At 33.9% G+C, this 20,352-nt stretch overlaps 1 protein-coding gene across 1 annotated transcript in view; it reads left to right on the plus strand.

Annotated features, from left to right (window-relative positions):
- LOC138329884 (condensin-2 complex subunit D3-L-like) overlaps nt 1-20,140 on the plus strand; it is a 41,694-nt gene extending 21,554 nt beyond the window's left edge. The window contains exons 23-43 of the mRNA XM_069277173.1: nt 1,212-1,271; nt 2,480-2,656; nt 3,027-3,233; nt 3,945-4,074; nt 4,673-4,781; nt 5,055-5,139; nt 5,830-5,934; nt 6,983-7,052; nt 7,439-7,523; nt 7,847-7,936; nt 8,765-8,875; nt 9,544-9,603; nt 10,167-10,251; nt 10,709-10,824; nt 11,987-12,237; nt 13,001-13,271; nt 13,543-13,612; nt 16,041-16,148; nt 16,870-16,951; nt 17,699-17,735; nt 18,381-20,140. Coding sequence (XP_069133274.1) covers nt 1,212-1,271; nt 2,480-2,656; nt 3,027-3,233; nt 3,945-4,074; nt 4,673-4,781; nt 5,055-5,139; nt 5,830-5,934; nt 6,983-7,052; nt 7,439-7,523; nt 7,847-7,936; nt 8,765-8,875; nt 9,544-9,603; nt 10,167-10,251; nt 10,709-10,824; nt 11,987-12,237; nt 13,001-13,271; nt 13,543-13,612; nt 16,041-16,148; nt 16,870-16,951; nt 17,699-17,735; nt 18,381-18,548 — 2,477 coding nt within the window. The 3' untranslated portion in view covers nt 18,549-20,140. The remainder of the gene's footprint in view (nt 1-1,211; nt 1,272-2,479; nt 2,657-3,026; nt 3,234-3,944; nt 4,075-4,672; nt 4,782-5,054; nt 5,140-5,829; nt 5,935-6,982; nt 7,053-7,438; nt 7,524-7,846; nt 7,937-8,764; nt 8,876-9,543; nt 9,604-10,166; nt 10,252-10,708; nt 10,825-11,986; nt 12,238-13,000; nt 13,272-13,542; nt 13,613-16,040; nt 16,149-16,869; nt 16,952-17,698; nt 17,736-18,380) is intronic.
- Nucleotides 20,141-20,352: the final 212 nt, after the last annotated feature.

The raw sequence follows: 20,352 nt of genomic DNA on the forward strand, positions 1-20,352 counted from the left end.
CAGCAGATATGTTATAGTTTATTTCTGTAATTTACTTGACAACTGTGTAATAGTTTATTTCTGTAATTTACTCAACATTTGCGTTATATTTTATTTCTGTAATTTACTTGACAGCTGTGTAATAGTTTATTTCTGTAATTTACTCGACAGCTATGTTATAGTTTATTTCTGTAATTTACTCGACAGCTATGTTATAGTTTATTTCTGTAATTTACTCGACAGCTATGTAATAGTTTATTTCTGTAATTTACTCGACAGCTATGTTATAGTTTATTTCTGTAATTTACTAGACAGCTATGTAATAGTTTATTTCTGTAATTTACTCGACAGCTATGTTTTAGTTCATTTCTGTAATTTACTCGACATCTGTGTAAAGTTTATTTCTAATTTACTCAACAGCTATGTTATACTTTATTTCTGTAATTTACTTGACAGCTATGTTATAGTTTATTTCTGTAATTTACTCGACAGCTATGTAATAGTTTATTTCTGTAATTTACTCGACATCTGTGTAAAGTTTATTTCTGTAATTTACTCAACAGTTGTGTAATAGTTTATTTCTGTAATTTACTCGACAGCTATGTAATAGTTTATTTCTGTAATTTACTCGACAGCTGTGTAATAGTTTATTTCTGTAATTTACTCGACAGCTATGTAATAGTTTATTTCTGTAATTTACTCGACAGCTATGTTATAGTTTATTTCTGTAATTTACATGACAGCTGTGTTATAGTTTATTTCTGTAATTTACTCGACAGCTATGTTATAGTTTATTTCTGTAATTTACTCAACAGCTATGTTATAGTTTATTTCTGTAATTTACTTGACAGCTATGTAATAGTTTATTTCTGTAATTTACTCGACAGCTATGTTATAGTTTATTTCTGTAATTTACTTGACAGCTATGTTATAGTTTATTTCTGTAATTTACTCGACAGCTATGTAATAGTTTATTTCTGTAATTTACTCGACAGCTATGTTATAGTTTATTTCTGTAATTTACTTGACAGCTATGTAATAGTTTATTTCTGTAATTTACTTGACAGCTTTGTAATAGTTTATTTCTGTAATTTACTTGACAGCTATGTTATAGTTTATTTCTGTAATTTACTTGACAGCTGTGTAATAGTTTATTTCTGTAATTTACTTGACAGCTATGTAAGGCAGAAGCAGACACGACCGGAGATCAGAGAAGATCTGACGTGTGTGGTGTAGCGACCTTCTCAACGCCTGTGACAAGTATCTGTCTCATGTTATACTGGAGGAAAGCTGTAAGTGGTCAGTTGTGATGTCACTGGTCAGTTGTGATGTCACTGGTCAGTTGTGATGTCACTGGTCAGTTGTGATGTCACTGGTCTGTTGTGATGTCACTGGTCAGTTGTGATGTCACTGGTCAGTTGTGATGTTACTGGTCAGTTGTGACGTCAATGGTCAGTTGTGACGTCAATGGTCAGTTATGATGCCACTGGTCAGTTGTGATGTCACTAGTCAGTTGTGATGTCACTAGTCAGTTGTGATGTCACTGGTCAGTTGTGAAGGCACCACAGCGGCATACCCTTTAAACATTGTACTGTATAGTCAAATGATGCTATAGGCCTAAGATGATGTATAGTTATTAAATTTCACGGGTTCAAATTTTCACAATTTAATGTCTGGAACATATTTCCGGGGATATATTTTTGCAAATGATCTTTGTGGCCATTGAAAGCGTCATCCATATAACAGGCTATATCTAAAACTATGATTTGGGTAAATTTTACGAGGAATCAAATTTTATAAATTTGAGTGAATCCGCGAATTTAACGAAATTAAAATCCGTGCAAATATTAACAACTATACAGTAGTTGGATGAGGCTATAAGCCTTTCACAAACCTGTCTATATATAAAGACCACCCAGGGGACCGAGAAAAAATGGTCTTTATATACAGTGCAAATTGTGGTGAAATTGACCATTGGGGGACCATGAGAAAGTGGTCTTATTAAGCAGGTGGTCTTTACACAGATGTGTTCACTAAAACAGGTTTTTCTGATATTGTAAACCAAGTTGTCTTTGTGGCGCCTTGATATTGCATGTCTTATCATTTTTACACAACTATTTCTATTTATAGTTTCCAAATTCCATTGTAATTACAGCTGAATCTTTTGCATATGAATGCAAAATTGAAACGCACATAAAGATAAGTTGGTTTACATCTTGATAATAAATCTTATTGGTATATAAAACCATTTAACTATAATAATTATCTGCCTGTTTAATTAGTAAATAGTCGTTCAATTTTATGGGTGTAAAATTTGGCGATATCAATTGTGTATGTCACTTGTGACTTTATGTTAAGTGAGAAGCTTGTTTATAAAAACCTCTCATGAAAATTACTCTGACATGAATTAATGTGATAATTAGAAACATATTTGATAAGCCAAGATTAATTTCTGAAATTATTGTAAAGAGAGAAAAATAATTCTTCAACTGTTGTACAGGTGGAGTTGAAGATGAAGACTTGGTGGCGCGTCACCTTTTTACACTGGGAGAAGTCGTACAGATTTGTCCAGCTCTCGTCTCTAAACGTATCTCACTCATCATAGAGAGTTTTATCGCCTCGCCATGTATATCATCTCTGCCGATGTCATCATCACAAGAGACCAACAGCCATACTGGTAAGGCTTCATCCACACAAATAGTCTAATTTATGGTTGGTTATTTACGCCGGTCAAAATGTTCACGATTTTACCAAAAAACGTTCAAATTAAATTTTCACAGTTTTTAATTGCAATCAGACTTTCAAGGCCTATTGTCTCACCCATTCCTCAATATCATACTGATAAAAATGTTGCGATCACATAGCAATGTTCTGGTGAATTTCGAAAAAACCCAGCTACATGGAATTATAAATGACTAATTTGTAATGATACTTATGAAGCATTTATTAGTTATCCACTCTGGCGACAGTTCTAGTTATGTATTTACTTCTGATATAATCATACGAACAACAGCTGAAGTTGTTATGTTTTTGAATTAATTTTACAGGGGACTTGATGCAGAGCAAGGATTCTGAGACTAGTGGCACCTCTAATGCAGAGTCTGACGGTCTCCTAGCAACCCAGCTGACTCAGGCCCAGTCCACTCAACACGATAACATGACTAGAGCGTCGAGCCAGGCAACTCAGATCTTAACACAGTTCCGTGGTTCCAAGATGTCCAACAGGATCCGGGCCTTCGCCTTCATTGCATTAGGTAACTTTGTTTAGTCTTGTTTTACGTCCTATTAGCAGACAGGGTCATTTAAGGACATGCCAGGGTTAGGTGGTGGAGGAAAGCTGGAGTACTCGGAGAAAAACCACCGACCAATGGCGACTGGTGGCAACTGCCCTAGCTACTTGCCCCATGTAATATTGTAAATCAGCTGATTTTCAGGACTGTTGAATTCCATTGTTTAGAGTTCTGCATTACATGTAATCGAAATATTTTCACAATTTCTTTTTGTCGGTGCAATTTATTTAATTTTATGTGAAGATAAAATGGTTTACAGTGATATCATATCCATATATCTATATCAGGTCTAGAAGTAATAATTAGGAAAACCTTATCAAATATTTTAACAGAATACAAGGTTTTAATGAGGGGAGGCATGCATATTGTTTGAAGAGTAATAATAAGAAAAACCTTATCAAATATTTTACCTGAATATAAGGTTTAAATCATAGGCATGCATATTGTTTGAAGAGTAATAATAAGAAAAACCTCATCATATATTTTACCTGAATATAAGGTTTAAACGATAGGCATGCATATTATTTTAAGAAAGGAAAGAAATTAATTTTTGATCGCACCAGCTATTGAGAATTTATCACACTTCAGATAATTATTTTGTTTATTCAGTAAATCATTAACATTCGACCTTGCCTGTCTTGGTATTGTTACAGTTACAATTCTCGTCCGTTGTAGGTAAACTTTGTCTTCAAAATCCGAACCTCGCTAAGAAGTGTGCCCCAGCTCTTGCTCGTGAATTAGAGACATCAAATGATTCTACGATCCGTAATAACGTTGTGATCGTCATGTGCGACCTGTGTGTCAGGTAAAGTAGGGATTTATATAGAGCCTTATTTTTCTGTTTATGGGTAGTTTTCTCACAAAAAAATCCATGTATTGAGTCAATTTTCTACATGTAATTGATATAGATACATATCTAGGCATTAAAGGGTTTTGTCAGGCTTTCATTAAGGGTTCAATTATTTGTCTATTCCTATTAAATTGAACCTTGTATTTTCCCAATTTTACAATTGTATATACATTCTTTATTTTTTAAATATGTAAAGGAAACAAAACATTGCTTAAAATAACAAACTGTATAGTCGAGTTATTTACACATGTCAAAATTTGCATGGTTTTAAATAAAAGTGAATGTTCATGATCTGTATTTTCACAGTATGTATGATTCAACCATTTGTAACTATTTTGCAGATTAAATTTTCGTGATCATTGCAGTGTCCTGTGAAAATATCATCCCCATGAAAATAACTGACTATACAGTAATTGAAAAGATTTGAAACTGAACATTCACAAGTAAACATAAGCCAGCTGTTCTTTCTGGCTGTTCCATGGACTGTTCTTTCTCCTGACTCCTCTAATTCTAGTTGTCAGTAATCCTATTTAAGTTAACGTTTTTCTTCTAGGTATACGACCACCGTAGATTGTTACATTTCCAACATTGCTTCTTGTTTGAAGGATGACTCCCCATTGGTCAGAAAACAAACACTAACTACGATTACTCGACTTATTCAGGTAAACAATATTCAGAATCATGTGTGTGTAAAAGTCATATAATATATCAAAATTGAAATATCTTTGGAACTTGAAATATTTGTACAAGAATCAATATATTTTCAATATCAAGATTATTCATTTGAATGAGTTTGTGTTGCTAGGTAGTCAGATAACCGTTTAGACCCTTTGGGCCTCTTGTTTGTGATTGGCATATTCATTTAAAATTTTACATTTATCCTGTAGTGATGAGACTTTTAGAAAACAATAGAAATTGAATATATCTTTTCACAGGAAGACTTTATGAAATGGAAGGGAATCCTGTTTTTCCGCTATATAACTACCCTATTGGATGAGTGCGATAAGATCTCAGAATTTGGTAAAATGGTTCTTTTGATACAAGGTCTTGATCCGATTTTATTATGATAAATAAATGAATACAATATAAGATATTGTCTTATAATTAATTATCCAGAAAAAAAATTCATTGATTATTACAGCTTCAGAATGAAAAAAAATGATGCAATTGTATCTTCATATAAAGATGCTCCCCCGCTGACAAATGGTATTTTTTCACTATCAAAAACAGGAGCAGATGATTTCGTATTTTTCTTCAGTTACAAAAGTTTTGATACGTATTTTACACCATTACCACCATTGGAAAGTTTGAGCTTCTAATTTTATTTCAAGTTAAAATTACAAAAAATAATTAATTGCATCCCGTAAAAATTCTGTGACACAATTTCCTATATGAAATGAAGTCCTGATTGCGCATGCACCAAAGAAAAATAAATTATTTAATATTGTTTTTTGTGTTAATTAGACATGTATATATACACGATTATACACCAATTATTGTTCAAGTGATGAATATCATTTATGCTCTGTCGGCGGTGGAGCATCTTTAACATTCATTTGATAATTAGAAAAAAAATGTCATGTATTTAACTTAAATCAGTGGCAGCAATGTCCTGAGTAATTAAAACTAAAATAGCCATGGTGCCAGTTACTGACCACTGGTATGTTGGTTTTACTAAGCCTAGCATGTTCTTAAAAACCTACATTACAGCCGAGTATTGCCTTGTCCACGTACTACTGCAGAGACACCCTGCCATGTTTTTCCATCATTTTTTGGAATGTGTATTTCATTTCAACGGGTACCAGGGCCACGGAGGTTTGTATATTTCATATGTACTGTAAACGAACTTAATGTGGCTAAACTTTTATGGTGTTCCTCAAATTCACAACCATTTGATCTTACAAATATTCTGACATAATACTGAGAATTTATTAAAAAATTTAGAGCATAAACAAATATATATGGATGGCCTAAACTGCAACGTCGGGAAACATCGGGAAACATAAGTAAACCCGCATTATGAAAATTAGCATTTGATTTATTAGCTCGTCTATTCGAAGAATAGGGGGAGCTAATGTTGTCACCCTGGCGTCGGCGTCAGCGTTGGCATCCCATTTCACGTTTAAAGTTTTTGAGCAAGTTTCTGTTTCGTCAATTGTTTAAGCTTAAGTCATCATAAATGTTGATGATTTTATTTTCCTAATGTGTATGGATGCTGAACGTGATAATACAACCAATTTGGGGCCCTTTAGGGGTTTTTGAGTCTGTTAATTTGTCATATTTCCATGTTAAAGTTTTTGAGCAAGTTTCTATTTTGTCAATTGTTTAAGCATAAGTCATCATAAATGTTTATGATTTTATTTTCCTAATGTGTATGGATGCTGAACGTGATAATACAACCAATTTGGGGCCCTTTAGGGGGTTTTTGAGTCTGTTAATTTGTCATATTTCCATGTTTAAATAGTAAATACTTGAACATCAACTTCTTCTGAATAGGCGAGCTTTGCTGTTCTCCAACAGCTCTTGTTTTAATTAAATTGTTAAGGTGATGGTAAGCTGCAAAGTTTTGCTACTTAATCTCATTTAACATTCTAATTCAAAAAATCGAAAGCTGTTTCATAAAGGTATTTGGCCTGTAAGCCTACTTCTCCAATGGTATAGATAGCATATACAATTTCTGTTAAAATGTACAAGTGTTCAGAGATAAATGAATATATTTTTTAATTTGAAGAAAGGAATAAATACATTTTCAGTAAATTGAGATTTTTGAATGAGCTCAAGACTAAATGTACTATTACACAAAATTTATCTTTAATTGTTTAAAACAGTTTGTGTTTCCATTGGTTTTGTTTATCTTTCATAGCTTACAACAATTTTCGACAAAGTGATAAAGACAAATTGAAGTTTTCACTTGCTGGCAAGAAAAAATTCAGGTAATTATTGATTCTTTGAAAAAAAATCAAACAAAAGTAATTTAGATGGAAGATAGATATTGGTTTCAAGCAATAAATATCATCATATTTATTATTATTGATAAAAATCATAAAAATTCAATAGTTTTAAGGATGAAATAACCATTTTAGTTAAAAAGTGAAACTAAATCTTGTTATCAAACTTTTTATCGGTAATCACATGACACAATTTTTATTACTAGCCAAGTAGGAAGCATACGAAGGATATTTGTTGACAACTCACTTTTGTGTTTAATACTGAGATGATCTTGGCTTTTCTATCGATACTTATTTGAGCTATGTTTGTGGAAACAACAAAAACTTTTATAGAACTAGTAATTGTCCTATTTTATTTCTGTGTATTACAGTAAACGCCAAAAGTTGTACTCCTTTATGTTGGAGCATATGTCAGACCAGCACAGGTTCCAGCTGACGGCCAAGATTGTACAGGAGGTAGGTTTGTAATTTATTATACCACCAATATTGTACTGTGAAGATATTGGAGCAAGTTACCCACCCCTGTTTTTAGAGTTGTGTCCCTTTGTTTCAAAGTGATTACCTTGTAACCAGCATTATTTCAAAGGTTAAAAATCTGAAATCATTAGCATGTAAGTGGGACGTCAGGATGTCTTAACCACTCTGACACCACATCCCCTATGAGATGAATATACTGTCGCTGCTGAATTATAGTCAAAATTATTTGACATAAGGTTTTAACAAGATTGAACTTTTTCATATCAATTATTAAGTCATATGTATATTTTTCCTCATCTTAGATCCTTGAAGGTGTAGTGGATGGTATCATCCCGCTGAATGAAGACAGCGGTACTTTACTACAGGATGCATTGACTATACTGGCCAGTAAGGTAGGAGACCAAGGAATTCTTCATCTCATATTTTATCTCTTAATGTGTCTCCTTGACTTCATCTTCCGATGGATAGATTTATCAAAACGAAAGCATAATTATTAAGAATTTCAAAAAGATGGGACTAATTGAGTGTGTAATTATTATCTCTGTGATTTTATACAATTTGCTATTTAAAGTAAGACTATGAAATGATTTTGTTATACAGGGACCCAAGGTTCTGAAGGATGACAAATGGTTGTAGTATCAATGTCATTTATTTGCCTGGTTAAAGTGAATAGTTTGGGCAAAGAAATTCAGTCTAAATGCGTTCATTGGCCTTCCAAAAGTTCTCACATATTAAAACGACGGTCAAGTTCTGCTTACGTTTCCCAGTTCTGACCATTGAAATAAAGAAAAGTTGAAAGCATTGTAAGCGAGGCTGCGTGGAAATGTAATCACAGACATAGTCAGCCGGGAGGACGTTTTAGGATTCCTGTACTTTAAATTAATTTCTTCGTACGCAGACAGATTTTGACGAGATATTTTATTTTTCTATTTCATAAGAAATTCTACTGGATACACTCACATCATTTTTACCGACTTTAGCCATCCTTGCCCGACTGTTCACTTTAAACATTTAGGGTTAGACATTAATTTGGTATCAATTAGCCATTGCCTTACAGTTTGTTTTATTTATTTTTTTATTTTTTATTTTTTATTTATTTTTTTTTGTAATCAGGGATTCAGTATGGGTATTGATTGACAGATTTTATTTCAAATGAAAACTGACATGTTTTAGTTTGTTCGTCGTATTAACATACTTAAAATATTTTGGGGTTTTTTCAGGAGATCAAGCTTTCATCACTCAAAGCTAAGAACTCCGAGGAGGATGTTGCTGATGAACAAGAAATGGCTGCTATTGTCATGGCAACAGCTAAAAAGACCATAATTACACAGGTATGTACGACAGGTATCCTTATCTACATTATTGACATGTGGTAAATTTAGCCAATTCATAGTCAATATAGATTTGTTTTGAAATATTTTTTGATTTATTTATACATTTTATTCTACGACTTCAAAAATGGTCCTTTGTTGATATAGCAGACGCAATGTGGCAAAATTATGTTGGTAATATTCTATATAGGTGGTTCTGCGGGTCAATTTTTTGACAATTTGATATATATATGCATTAAAAAAACCAAGAAGATTAGATTTCATTCTTCATAAATGATGACAATTATGCTTTAAGGGTGTATATGTTTAAACCATTTTTTAAAGACTTGTGAATCAAATTTTCGCAATCATGACAATGTCCTGTAAAATTGCGAAAATATCATCGCCACTAAAATAATCAGCTGTCTGGTAAATGTTTTAGAAAGGATTGAATGGTCAAGTGTTACCATATTCTACCGCTACACCTGAGTTTTGATTTTAAAACCAAATATGGGCATTGGTCAATTATTAATCATAAGCTATTGGCGTTATTTGACCTCAATATCTTGACTCCACTTTAAAAAAGACAAAATCACCAAAACTGAATCGTTTGACAGTTGGAACTCATCAAAATCTTAATTGTTCTTTATGATGGATTTTATAATGTTATAATTTTGTACATTCTGTAGGCACTGAAGAAAAATGTGGTGGAGAATATTGTACCTGTTGTTATCTCCCTGAAACACATAGTAAGTATATCTATGTCTAAACTGCAGTGTTATTTTGTAACCATAACCAATCAGTGATTTTTCTCCTTATATTAACTGGGGTCGGTAAACAACCCCATTCCCAATGCCAAACACCCCAATTTTTTTCCCAATTACAATAAAAGTTTCCCAAATCAAATCTCTGATAGACAAACAAAACCCGAAAATCTCTCCCCTCTTTGTTTAATCTAAAAAGCTGTTGTGATGGTCATTATCTTTTGATAAAATGAAAGAGTTTACTGTTTTACAATATTTAATTACCTATAATACCATGTTCAGTAATGGGAAACTTTTTCCCAAAACTGCTCTTTGTGCGATTAAAAATTCCCAATTTGTTACAAAACTTTTTTCCCAAAATACCCTGAAAAATCACTGCCAATTGACACTGGAATTGGACAACTGTAACTCATGTGATTCACGTGAATCGTATGACTAACTCCCATCCAAATCAAGTAATACAACTTACTCATTTTTGAAAGATGATGACTTTAAACTAAAATATGACGAACTCTGGATGTATTGTAACACAATGTTGCTCTTCACAGTTGGAGAAACAGAGATCGCCCCTCCAGCGATATCTACTTGCTTACCTTATGGAACTCGTGAAGGACTTCAAAAACGAGGTCAAAGGTCAGTGTAACATAGATAGTTCAATGCTTCAGGTCAAAGGTCAAAGTGCATAGCTTAAGTTAAATACTTCAGGTCAAATTACACAGTTTCAGATCCATGTATCAAATCATTGTATTAAGCACAAGAATTTGACAATTTAATTAAAATTACTTTTAAATCTGCTCCACTCTGATGCTCTATGTTACGCTCCAATACAAGATCTAAAAACTCCCCGTTCGGGGTCACCTCAGCAAGACCCATGGCCTAGAATCTGAATATTTCGGGACGTACTAGTAGCCATTCATACTTCCGAGAATTTCAACCACTCCGACGATTTCATGTGCAACACGCTGATTGGCTCACCATAGAGGTCATCCTGAGGTGACCCAGAACGGGGAGTTATTAGATCTTGTTAATGGGTACAGTCTATATGTAACTTTGGTTAACATATGAAAGATTTATTTCTGTTTGGTTGTAGAAATTTTGTCAGCTGATAAACAGTTGGCGACTGAGATAGAGTATGATCTTAAAAAGTTCGAGGAGCAGGAACAGCAAAGGGCCATGGAGCTACAGGAAAAGAACACTACAGTACAGGTAAGAATCTGTCTCAAATATACAGGTAAGAATCTGTCCCACATATACAGGTAAGAATCTGTCCCAAATGTACAGGTAAGAATCTGTCCCAAATGTACAGGTAAGAATGTGTCCCAAATATGTACAGGTAAGAATCTGTCCCAAATCTACAGGTAAGAATCTGTCCCAAATATGTACAGGTAAGAATCTGTCCCAAATGTACAGGTAAGAATCTGTCCCAAATGTACAGGTAAGAATCTGTCCCAAAATGTACAGGTAAGAATCTGTCCCAAAATGTACAGGTAAGAATCTGTCCCAAATGTACAGGTAGATCTGTAATGTAAGGTAAGAATCTGTCCCAAATATGTACAGGTAAGAATCTGTCCCAAATGTACAGGTAAGAATCTGTCCCAAAATGTACAGGTAAGAATCTGTCCCAAAATGTACAGGTAAGAATCTGTCCTAAATGTACAGGTAAGAATCTCCTGCCAAATGTACAGGTAAGAATCTGTCCAAAATACATAAGAATTGTATGTACAGGTAAGAATCTGTCCATGTACAGGTAAGAATCTGTCCCAAATATGTACAGGTAAGAATCTGTCCAAATGTACAGGTAAGAATCTGTCCCAAATGTACAGGTAAGAATCTGTCCCAAATGTACAGGTAAGAATCTGTCCCAAATAAGTAAATATGTACAGGTAAGAATCTGTCCCAAATGTACAGGTAAGAATCTGTCCCAAATGTACAGGTAAGAATCTGTCCCAAATATGTACAGGTAAGAATCTGTCCCAAATATGTACAGGTAAGAATCTGTCCCAAATGTACAGGTAAGAATCTGTCCCAAATGTACAGGTAAGAATCTGTAATGGTCCAATGTACTAGTGTCTGTTATTAAACTCCTCAGTATTTATACCTGTTCAGTGGACCTGCAATACTCTGGACACCAATAATTGTCATTGTTATTATACCACTACACCATATAGCCGGCTATTTACATGGTTAAAAAAATTCTTGATTTTGACTGAAAATGTGCAAATAAGGTTTTAGCCATTTTTCAGTTATTCATGGATAAAGTTTTCTTGATCATAGCCATGAACTCAAATTCTCAGCAACTTAGATACACCATGGTTTTGTTGATTTTGAGTTAACGAGGTTTAACTTACCTTTAATTCTTGTTTGACAGGGCACACCTGTAGGAAGAAGACCAGAGGCAGCAGGTGTCACACCTTCCAGGGCCACCCCAGGCTCTACCCCACTCACACCCCAGCAAGCATCCCCTCATCCCAAGAGTCCGGCCCCAGCCCCACAGACTCCGGCCCCTCCCCCACGAAGTCCTAACACCCCCAGGGGTGGATCCCCTAGACACCCGCCCACACCAGGGACGTCGCCTGCAGTAACATCCCTTGGTTCTGCTCAGACTCCTGCTACAAACAGGTTGGCATATTTCTTTGCAGCTTATTGCTTTTATAATTTATATACCTTTTAGCAATATATATATAGCATAATTTTTCCAACCGGCCCTTGTGTTATCCGGATCCCTCTCTATTCTGTTATATTTGTATGAAATTTTCATTCTTATAATTAATACCTTTATAATCTGGAAAACTTGCTATAATCTCGTCCTGGTGGCATCTGTTTTAGACACTTTATGCTGTTATAGCACAAATGCACTAGGAAAATTTCAATTGTTATGAAATGTAAAGTAGAACTGAAACTATATCAATCTGTCAGCTATGATATCATGTTATCTATATTTAGATTTTGTTATGGTTACACTATATAATATTTTCACTGCAGTCCCACTATGTAACCTTACCAAGCGCAGCTGGCAGTCATATAAACTATGAACTTCAATCGCTTGTTATGACGTCATAATGTCGTGCCAGCGATCACGGAAAACGACTGTTCAAATGGCTATTCCATACTTTACGATAACGAATAATAAATTCATTATAGATGCAAAATCCCTTGTCATTTCAACATAAAAAAGTAACCAAATGTAAATATAAGCATTGAACGTCTTTCATGTTGAACTTGCCTCTGTCCAGTTGGCATTCATATTAAGACTTTCGATGCTTAAATGAACCACATATGATGCTTTTGATTATAGCTTTTACAATAATGCATAATAGTCTTTAGCATATAAATAGCACTACAAAATCTTCATACATGTATTTCTTTTCTTTTCTTTTTCTAGGAAGAACACATCACTATCTGCCATTGCTATCAGGAACTCTGCCAGGAAAATGCTTGAAGTCTACAAAGAACACCAGAAGAGTATGTCTGAGTCCCCAGCCAAGGCTAAGAAGTTGCCGGTCGGGGTTCTCAAAACCCCAGCGGTGGCCACTAAGACACCATTCAAGGGCGTAAACAAAGATCAAGAAGAGACCGGCTCAGACGGCAGATGTCGACGTGTCCAGATCGTACTTGAGCGTTTGGACGATGATGAGGAGGAGGAGAGCTCTGAGGTTAGAACCATGCAGTTGTGGAATTTGACAAAAATAGCTTACTAATCATTACAATAAGATTGTCTAACTGAGCATTTTGCCATCTCTTCAAATATTAGAATAAACAGATATTTGACTCGGTCTTAGTCATAATTGTTTAAAAACATGAGAATATTGAGGTTGCGATTAATGGGACCAAATTCAAATATATTCCGCCAAAGTTCAACTGTAAACGAGAAACATTTGTTTCATTTCTCTTAATATTGATTTCCAATAATAATTTTTTTCCCAGGTATTAACAGATGCAAGAAGTACACCACGATATGTCCCTCGGAAAAACCGAGCTATCAGTACCCCATCAGGTATGTGTAGACCGTGGTTGTTATACTTCCCCTTATTTAACAATTCAGGTTAATCACATCCATAGATTTCTTTTACAAATCACTGTAAACTAACTTCCGCGGCTACTAAATTTCACGATTTCTGTTTTAAAACATTTTCATTAAATAGAATCAATTAATTGGAAATCAAGTTTTGTTTATTTAAAACTGAATTGAGATATCTTTGTTTTTAACTGTGCAAGAATTATGGAAGATATCAATTCGCGAGGATAAACTTTTGTGAACTTACCTTGATTGTGAAATTCACGAAAATAAATCGCACACAAAAGGAAGTTGGTTTACAGTAAGTTGTCTGTCTGTCTGTCTGTCTGTCTGTCCGTCTGTCTGTCTGTCTGTCTAAAGATACACTTTGTCTGTCTGTCTGTCTGTCTGTCTGTCTGTCTGTCTGTCTGTCTGTCTGTCTGTCTGTCTGTCTGTCTGTCTGTCTGTCTGTCTAAAGATACAACTTTGTCTGGCATTCTCCTCCTGAACTACTTCACACATTTTGATAAAATTTGGTACACAGAACCCTGTCTAACATGTCAAACATCAAGGGGAATTGAGTAAACTACATGTATATAAGGTTCTGCAATGTCCTCTATCAATGGAGTTATTACTAAATTTGTGCAGCAGGAGGGAGGGTATTTGTCGTCCAGTCTAGTGACAGTTCTTGTTAAAATTCATGAATTTGTCACAAGATCATTTAATTATATTGACACTGAAATTAATTGATAATACAAAGAATTAAATTTCATTCAGATGATTCCCCTAAAGGTAAGATTTTACGGCACAGCTTAGATATTAATTAAACTGTAATTGACAAGCCTGTTGCTTCATCTATTAAAAGATATTTAGAATGCTCACATGCTTTTTTTAGCCTTATGTCACTTTTACCAAAGATTTGTCTCTCTTGTCTATCTCTGTCTGCTCTGATGTTGATGTCCAGGTAATCAACTGAGAAAGTAGGAGTGGATTTTGTTGAAACTTCATAAAATATGAGGAATGTATCCTATGTTTTGAGTCATGTATTGAAGGAGGTCAGCAGAGATTTCCTTTGTAGTGTAGCTCACCTCCGGAAGGATGGAAGCGGGGCTTACGGAATTTCCCTGGAGTCAGTTAAGGTGTTTTGGTGCAAGTTGTGAATCCATGTAATGTGTTGCTCATGAAAGGTTGAAACTTATTACAAGGTTTGCTTATGATGTAACATACATTTGGATTGAATGTGAGAAATTGAAGTCACAGGTGCAAATATGAAGGTCATTGTTTCCTTAAAAAGATCTTGATACTTTGGTTTCCAAATGATAATTTAAGGAAGCATGGGTTGCTTGAATGAAATTTCACACCAATGATTGTGAAACTTTTTACAGTTGTCATGAGCTGTGCTGCTCCTTGTAGATATTTTAGTTGGAATGTTTTTCTGTTTTGAATAACTTGCCAATTAAATGTAGATCTAATGTACTAATAAAACAATACTCGGTATTTCACAAACTTGGCATTCTATTCATATGTATATGTAACCATATGATATATTCTTATACTTTTTCATGGCTTTTACATTGTTTCAAGGTTTATGCACTCTTTTTGTTGAAATTTTGTCAAATGTATCTAGTATATTACTTATACAATTTATTTCTTCAGTACGAATATTGCAATATTATTGACTGGTAAGTTCTTATACAAGAAAATTGGTATCTATATTTCTTGATTACCAAGTCCTCTGTAATAGTACTTGTACCATAATGCTTACCTTGAATTAAGTAATTGTTTAACGGCGAAATTTGGTAATTTGTAGCAAAAGCATGGATAATATAAACTTAAGTTACATTGTCTATCATAGACTCGTGCTCTGTCCACTGTCTGTAAACTCTTCACATTTCAAACTCCTGAAAAGCTCATATTGAGTCAGATTGAGCTGAAATTGGACTAAAGTGATATCCTGAAATGGTTCTGACCAAGTTTTGTAATTTTTGGGATTGGTCCAAAATTCAAGATGGCCACCACTGCTGCCAACTAGAAAAACACATTTCAAAACTTCTTCATTGTTGTTCCACTTGTGTAATACAGCTCAAACTTGTTGGGGATGGAACGGTTAGAAGTTTTTGGCCTCCAAAAATGTTTCCATGGTAACTATGGCAGCCATTTTATAGCATGATGGTGCAACCATGACTTTCTTATACTTGATCTATTTCAAACTTCTTCTCAAACTTTACCAGTGGAATTGAGTTGAGACTTGCATGTAATGTCCCTGAGATGGTTGTTAGCCAAATAGTGGTGCCATTTTTTTTTTGGTTGGTCAGATGGACATCAAAGACAACATTTAGAAAAAGAAATTGAAGTCTTTTCCATTCCAAGTAAGGTTGCTATATGAAATGACCATTAAGGCTATTGTGCCTTTTGTTTGATTTTACAGGTGTACTTAATAACATCACTTTCCATAACATGGAACACAACATGACAATGATTGCTCCGTCTCCGATTCCCACCTCCTTACCTCTACGAGTCTTCAGTGATGATACAGGTGAGTTATTACCTATACGAGTCTTCAGTGATGATACAGGTGAGTTATTACCTATACGAGTCTTCAGTGATGATACAGGTGAGTTATTACCTATACGAGTCTTCAGTGATGATACAGGTGAGTTATTACCTATACGAGTCTTCAGTGATGATACAGGTGAGTTATTACCTATACGAGTCTTCAGTGATGATACAGGTGAGTTATTACCTATACGAGTCTTCAGTGATGATACAGGTGAGTTATTACCTATACGAGTCTTCAGTGATGATACAGGTAAATTCCTCTATCACTTGTTCTTGTTCCTTCTCATTTGATACAGCAAATTAAAAAAATCATTTGAATTAATTTTAATTTAATTAAATTTAATTTTAAAAGAAAAATTATCATATCACATACCGGTACTTTGTTTCCTTCCTGAACTTTTGATGTACAGTATAATTGTAGTGAACTTTGTTGGATTAACAAACTTTTTTGGTGCTGCATTATTTGCATGAATGTAAGAAAGATTTATAAATCAATACCCCATACCAAAATTGTCCATTGATTAATTCTTTTCTTTTTTATTTACTTTTATGATTTTTCTCGGATATATATTGTAAAGCTTTTCTCATGCTTCATTTGCATGTCTGTAAGAAGATAAATAAATGCTCCATACCAAATTTTTTTTCTCTTTTCTTCATGATTTATGTCTGATATATAACGAGGCCTATTGATATTATAGTTACTCCTGTGACGCCATCTAAAGAACGTGGTAAAGGGAAGGCAGCTGAAGATGTCATTTGTATGTTTTCTCCAGACAAGCCGTAAGTTGATTTTCCAATGTCTTTCCACCCATATACCTAAAAGAAATTGAATAGAGAAACCTAGATAGTTTTCATAGTTTCAGACTATATGTAAGTCATTGTAAATAAAATGAACCCCTCAGTATAATGTGACCGGGTGGAGTGTATTACTTGGTGTCTTGGCCGCTTGCTTCAGTGATATAGCACTATAAAAAGCAGCAAGAGTTCCACTATACAAGAAGACACAACACGAACATACTGCAGTCTCCCAAAACACACACCTCGTAATATACACACACTACTTACCACATACATGGGAGGCCATCCTTACATGACACTGGCAAAAAGAGTGAGGGGCGCTTATTTGGTCAATTACTGTATATAAAAAGACGATAGAAATTCAGAATAATTAGACTTGTACTGTTAATAGCATATGCAGCTCTGGTCACCTTTTACAGTAGAGCACTTCCTTACAGAAAGCAGACATATTATTTCATCATATGAAACACAAATGTTTGTAAAGGTTTAGCAAAATGTAAAGTTTTGTGCAATTGATAATTGCAATTACAGATAAACATGTACAAAGAATTGTTTATCATTCTAATCTAGTAAAGATTAAAAGGACTCCATCTTGCTTTACATAAAGTACATACACTTCTAATCGTCAAATAATTCTTAATACAAATGCCATGCCTTCAGTATACATTTACTTGGTACTTGTAAACAAAGATTTAGGGAATAATATTTTATGTTTCTTTTTCATTTCAGTCTGCCGAAGCAAAGAAAATGGAATGTTCACTCCCCAGTAAGTTTAATACTTGTTTCAATTCTCTTTCTTACTTGAGAAGATTTTTTTAGCTTTAGCACATAAATCCTTACTCTATTTCCTACGCTTCTTGTAAATTGAACACCATATTGGAGATCACATGAGGTGACATGTTCACTTCAGTCTAGCAATATGTTAATATGAAAAGCAGATAGATGTGACCTATATTTTAACTTATGGTACATATAGGCCAGGTTGTGTCACATGTACCAGAAGTAGGTCACTTTGACCTATATTCTGACATTTGAATACAGTGATATCCATGCCTGTCCAACTATCGTGTTCAGTTTCAATATATGAAGTAAAAGCAGTAGACATTAAATACCAGGTAAATTAAATTATGAATTCTAATAATTAAAAAAAAAAATATGCAGTATCTGTGAAATGTTAAAAATGAGGTGAAATATTTTTTTTGAGGGTTTCATTTTAATTCAAAATATTTTATTGTATAAAAAAAAAGAATGGATATAACAGGCAGTGCCTATAATGATCATTTCCAGATTTTGTTGATACATTGGTGTGTATACACAATTGTGAAATACTTCAGGCTACCAAATTAGCATCAGTATGTGTATTTTTATATCAATAATTATATGATGCAAATAAAATGTTTTATTTTACTAGGCCCCAACAGAATCCAAGAAAACTACACAACCCCAAGTCTTTGAAGATAGCCAAGAAAACATCACAGAAGACAGTTTATCATCCCTAACGAAGGGAAAAACAACACGGACAAATAAAAACAGACCCACTAATATAAGGAAAAGTGGACGCCATAAAAAGACACGTTAATAATAAAATTTATTACGTTGGACAAATTAAACAAGTCTATTTTTAAAAAAAATGGACACTGTAAAAAAGACCTGTTAAAGCATGTGGTTTTGGAGAAATAAAAAAAGGTCTGTTTCTCAGAGAAAAGTGGAAATTGTATTGGAAACAGACTCATTTGAAGGAAAAGTGGACGTCATAAAAAGAGATGTTGAAAAATACAATGATGGACAAATAAAAGAGGTCTATTTCAAGGAAAAATGGACGCTATATCAGAAATGAAACTGATTCATTACAAGGGAATATGTATGTCATATAAAAACTGTTAAATTATAACATGTTTGTATCATTACATATAATTGATAACATAAGTTTTTTTTAAATATTTAGGGATTTACCTGTGTATGTGTATCTGTAATGGCTATATAGATGAGATCATAGAAAATGTTCAAATATGGGGGTTTCAAGATCCCACAATGACGTAGGTAAAGTACAATTTACTGTTGATTAGTCCCACCTTCCAGTGATTATGACATCAGGAAACTCGCATCAAATGATGACGTCATAATCACCAGATGGTGGGACATATTGGCGGTAAAATGTATTTCACCCACATTGTTTTAGGATCTCGAAACCCCTGTATTGGTCAGCATTATATGATAATAAATTGATTTGTAGGGTGTTTTCATATTAAATCATGAGTTGTCTTAAAATGGGATTAACATGTACGGTATACTTTAAAAAGTGGTTAATTCTCGGGGAATTTTTCCCCCAATAGAATTTTTATTTATATATACTTGTTTATATGATTTATACTGAAAAACAAATTTTAGTTTGTTTTGTATATATATATGTAGCTTTATAAGAGGTTAAACTTCTCCTGCACAAGTCAAAGCGCTTCTCATGAGTGACTGTCATTTTTACTCAGAGTCAAGGGCTTTCTTTAGCTGCTTTTGGGAGTCAAGTTTGTCCTGGTCAAACTTCTTCATGTTGAGTCAAGTCGCTTCTCATGATTCGCTTCGATTCAGAGTCAAGGGTCTTCTCAGCAACTTACAGAAGTCAAGTTTGCTCCGAAATTTAGCCACCAGCTACTAAATTCTTAAGGCTTGTCTGCTTCTCTTTCCTACTGAGTCAAGCGGTTCTTGTATGTCGTTCTGCTTCTCTTTTCCTACAGAGTCAAGCAGTTTTTTTGTATATTGTTAGTTGTGAGTGAGTAGCCCCTATTACGCCAAAGATTTGTTTTATGGTTTCTGATAACCATTCAATCAATCAATAAACAGTCAACATCCTTTCCTGTTTTGAGTTATGTATAAATGTGCAATATAATATGCCACTTGCCTAAACTAAAGTCATGTGTCGATCAAATTTTCAACTCATTTAATATCATCACTCCTGTAAGAGCCACTATTTCATCTAATAAAAAAGACAACAAAATGAATATGATATCCATGTCTTTAGATATTTCAATGCTGAATTGTACTTCTATATGATCCTGTAATTTCAGTTAGTTATGTAAAGGTACTCACAATGTCCATCTAAATTATTTAGATTATGTACAATGTAGTGAGAATTCCTGTTTTCTCAGATAGGAAATAAAAGGAATATATGAAATACCAGCTTGTAGTTCTTGTTACATATTTAGGACTTGGTAATTTGAAATTCTTTCTATCGATATTTGCAAAGCTGTCTTGAATACAGACTTGATATAATTTCCTATATTCTGATGTGATAAACATAGTGATTTGGATAACCTTAGCATACTTTTACATGTAGTTAATCTTGTCATGTTAAAGGGACAATTCACTCAGGCTAATTCTTTTACATAACC

The sequence above is a fragment of the Argopecten irradians genome, chromosome 8 (assembly GCF_041381155.1).
Source record: "Argopecten irradians isolate NY chromosome 8, Ai_NY, whole genome shotgun sequence".
Taxonomy (NCBI): Eukaryota; Metazoa; Mollusca; class Bivalvia; order Pectinida; family Pectinidae; genus Argopecten; species Argopecten irradians.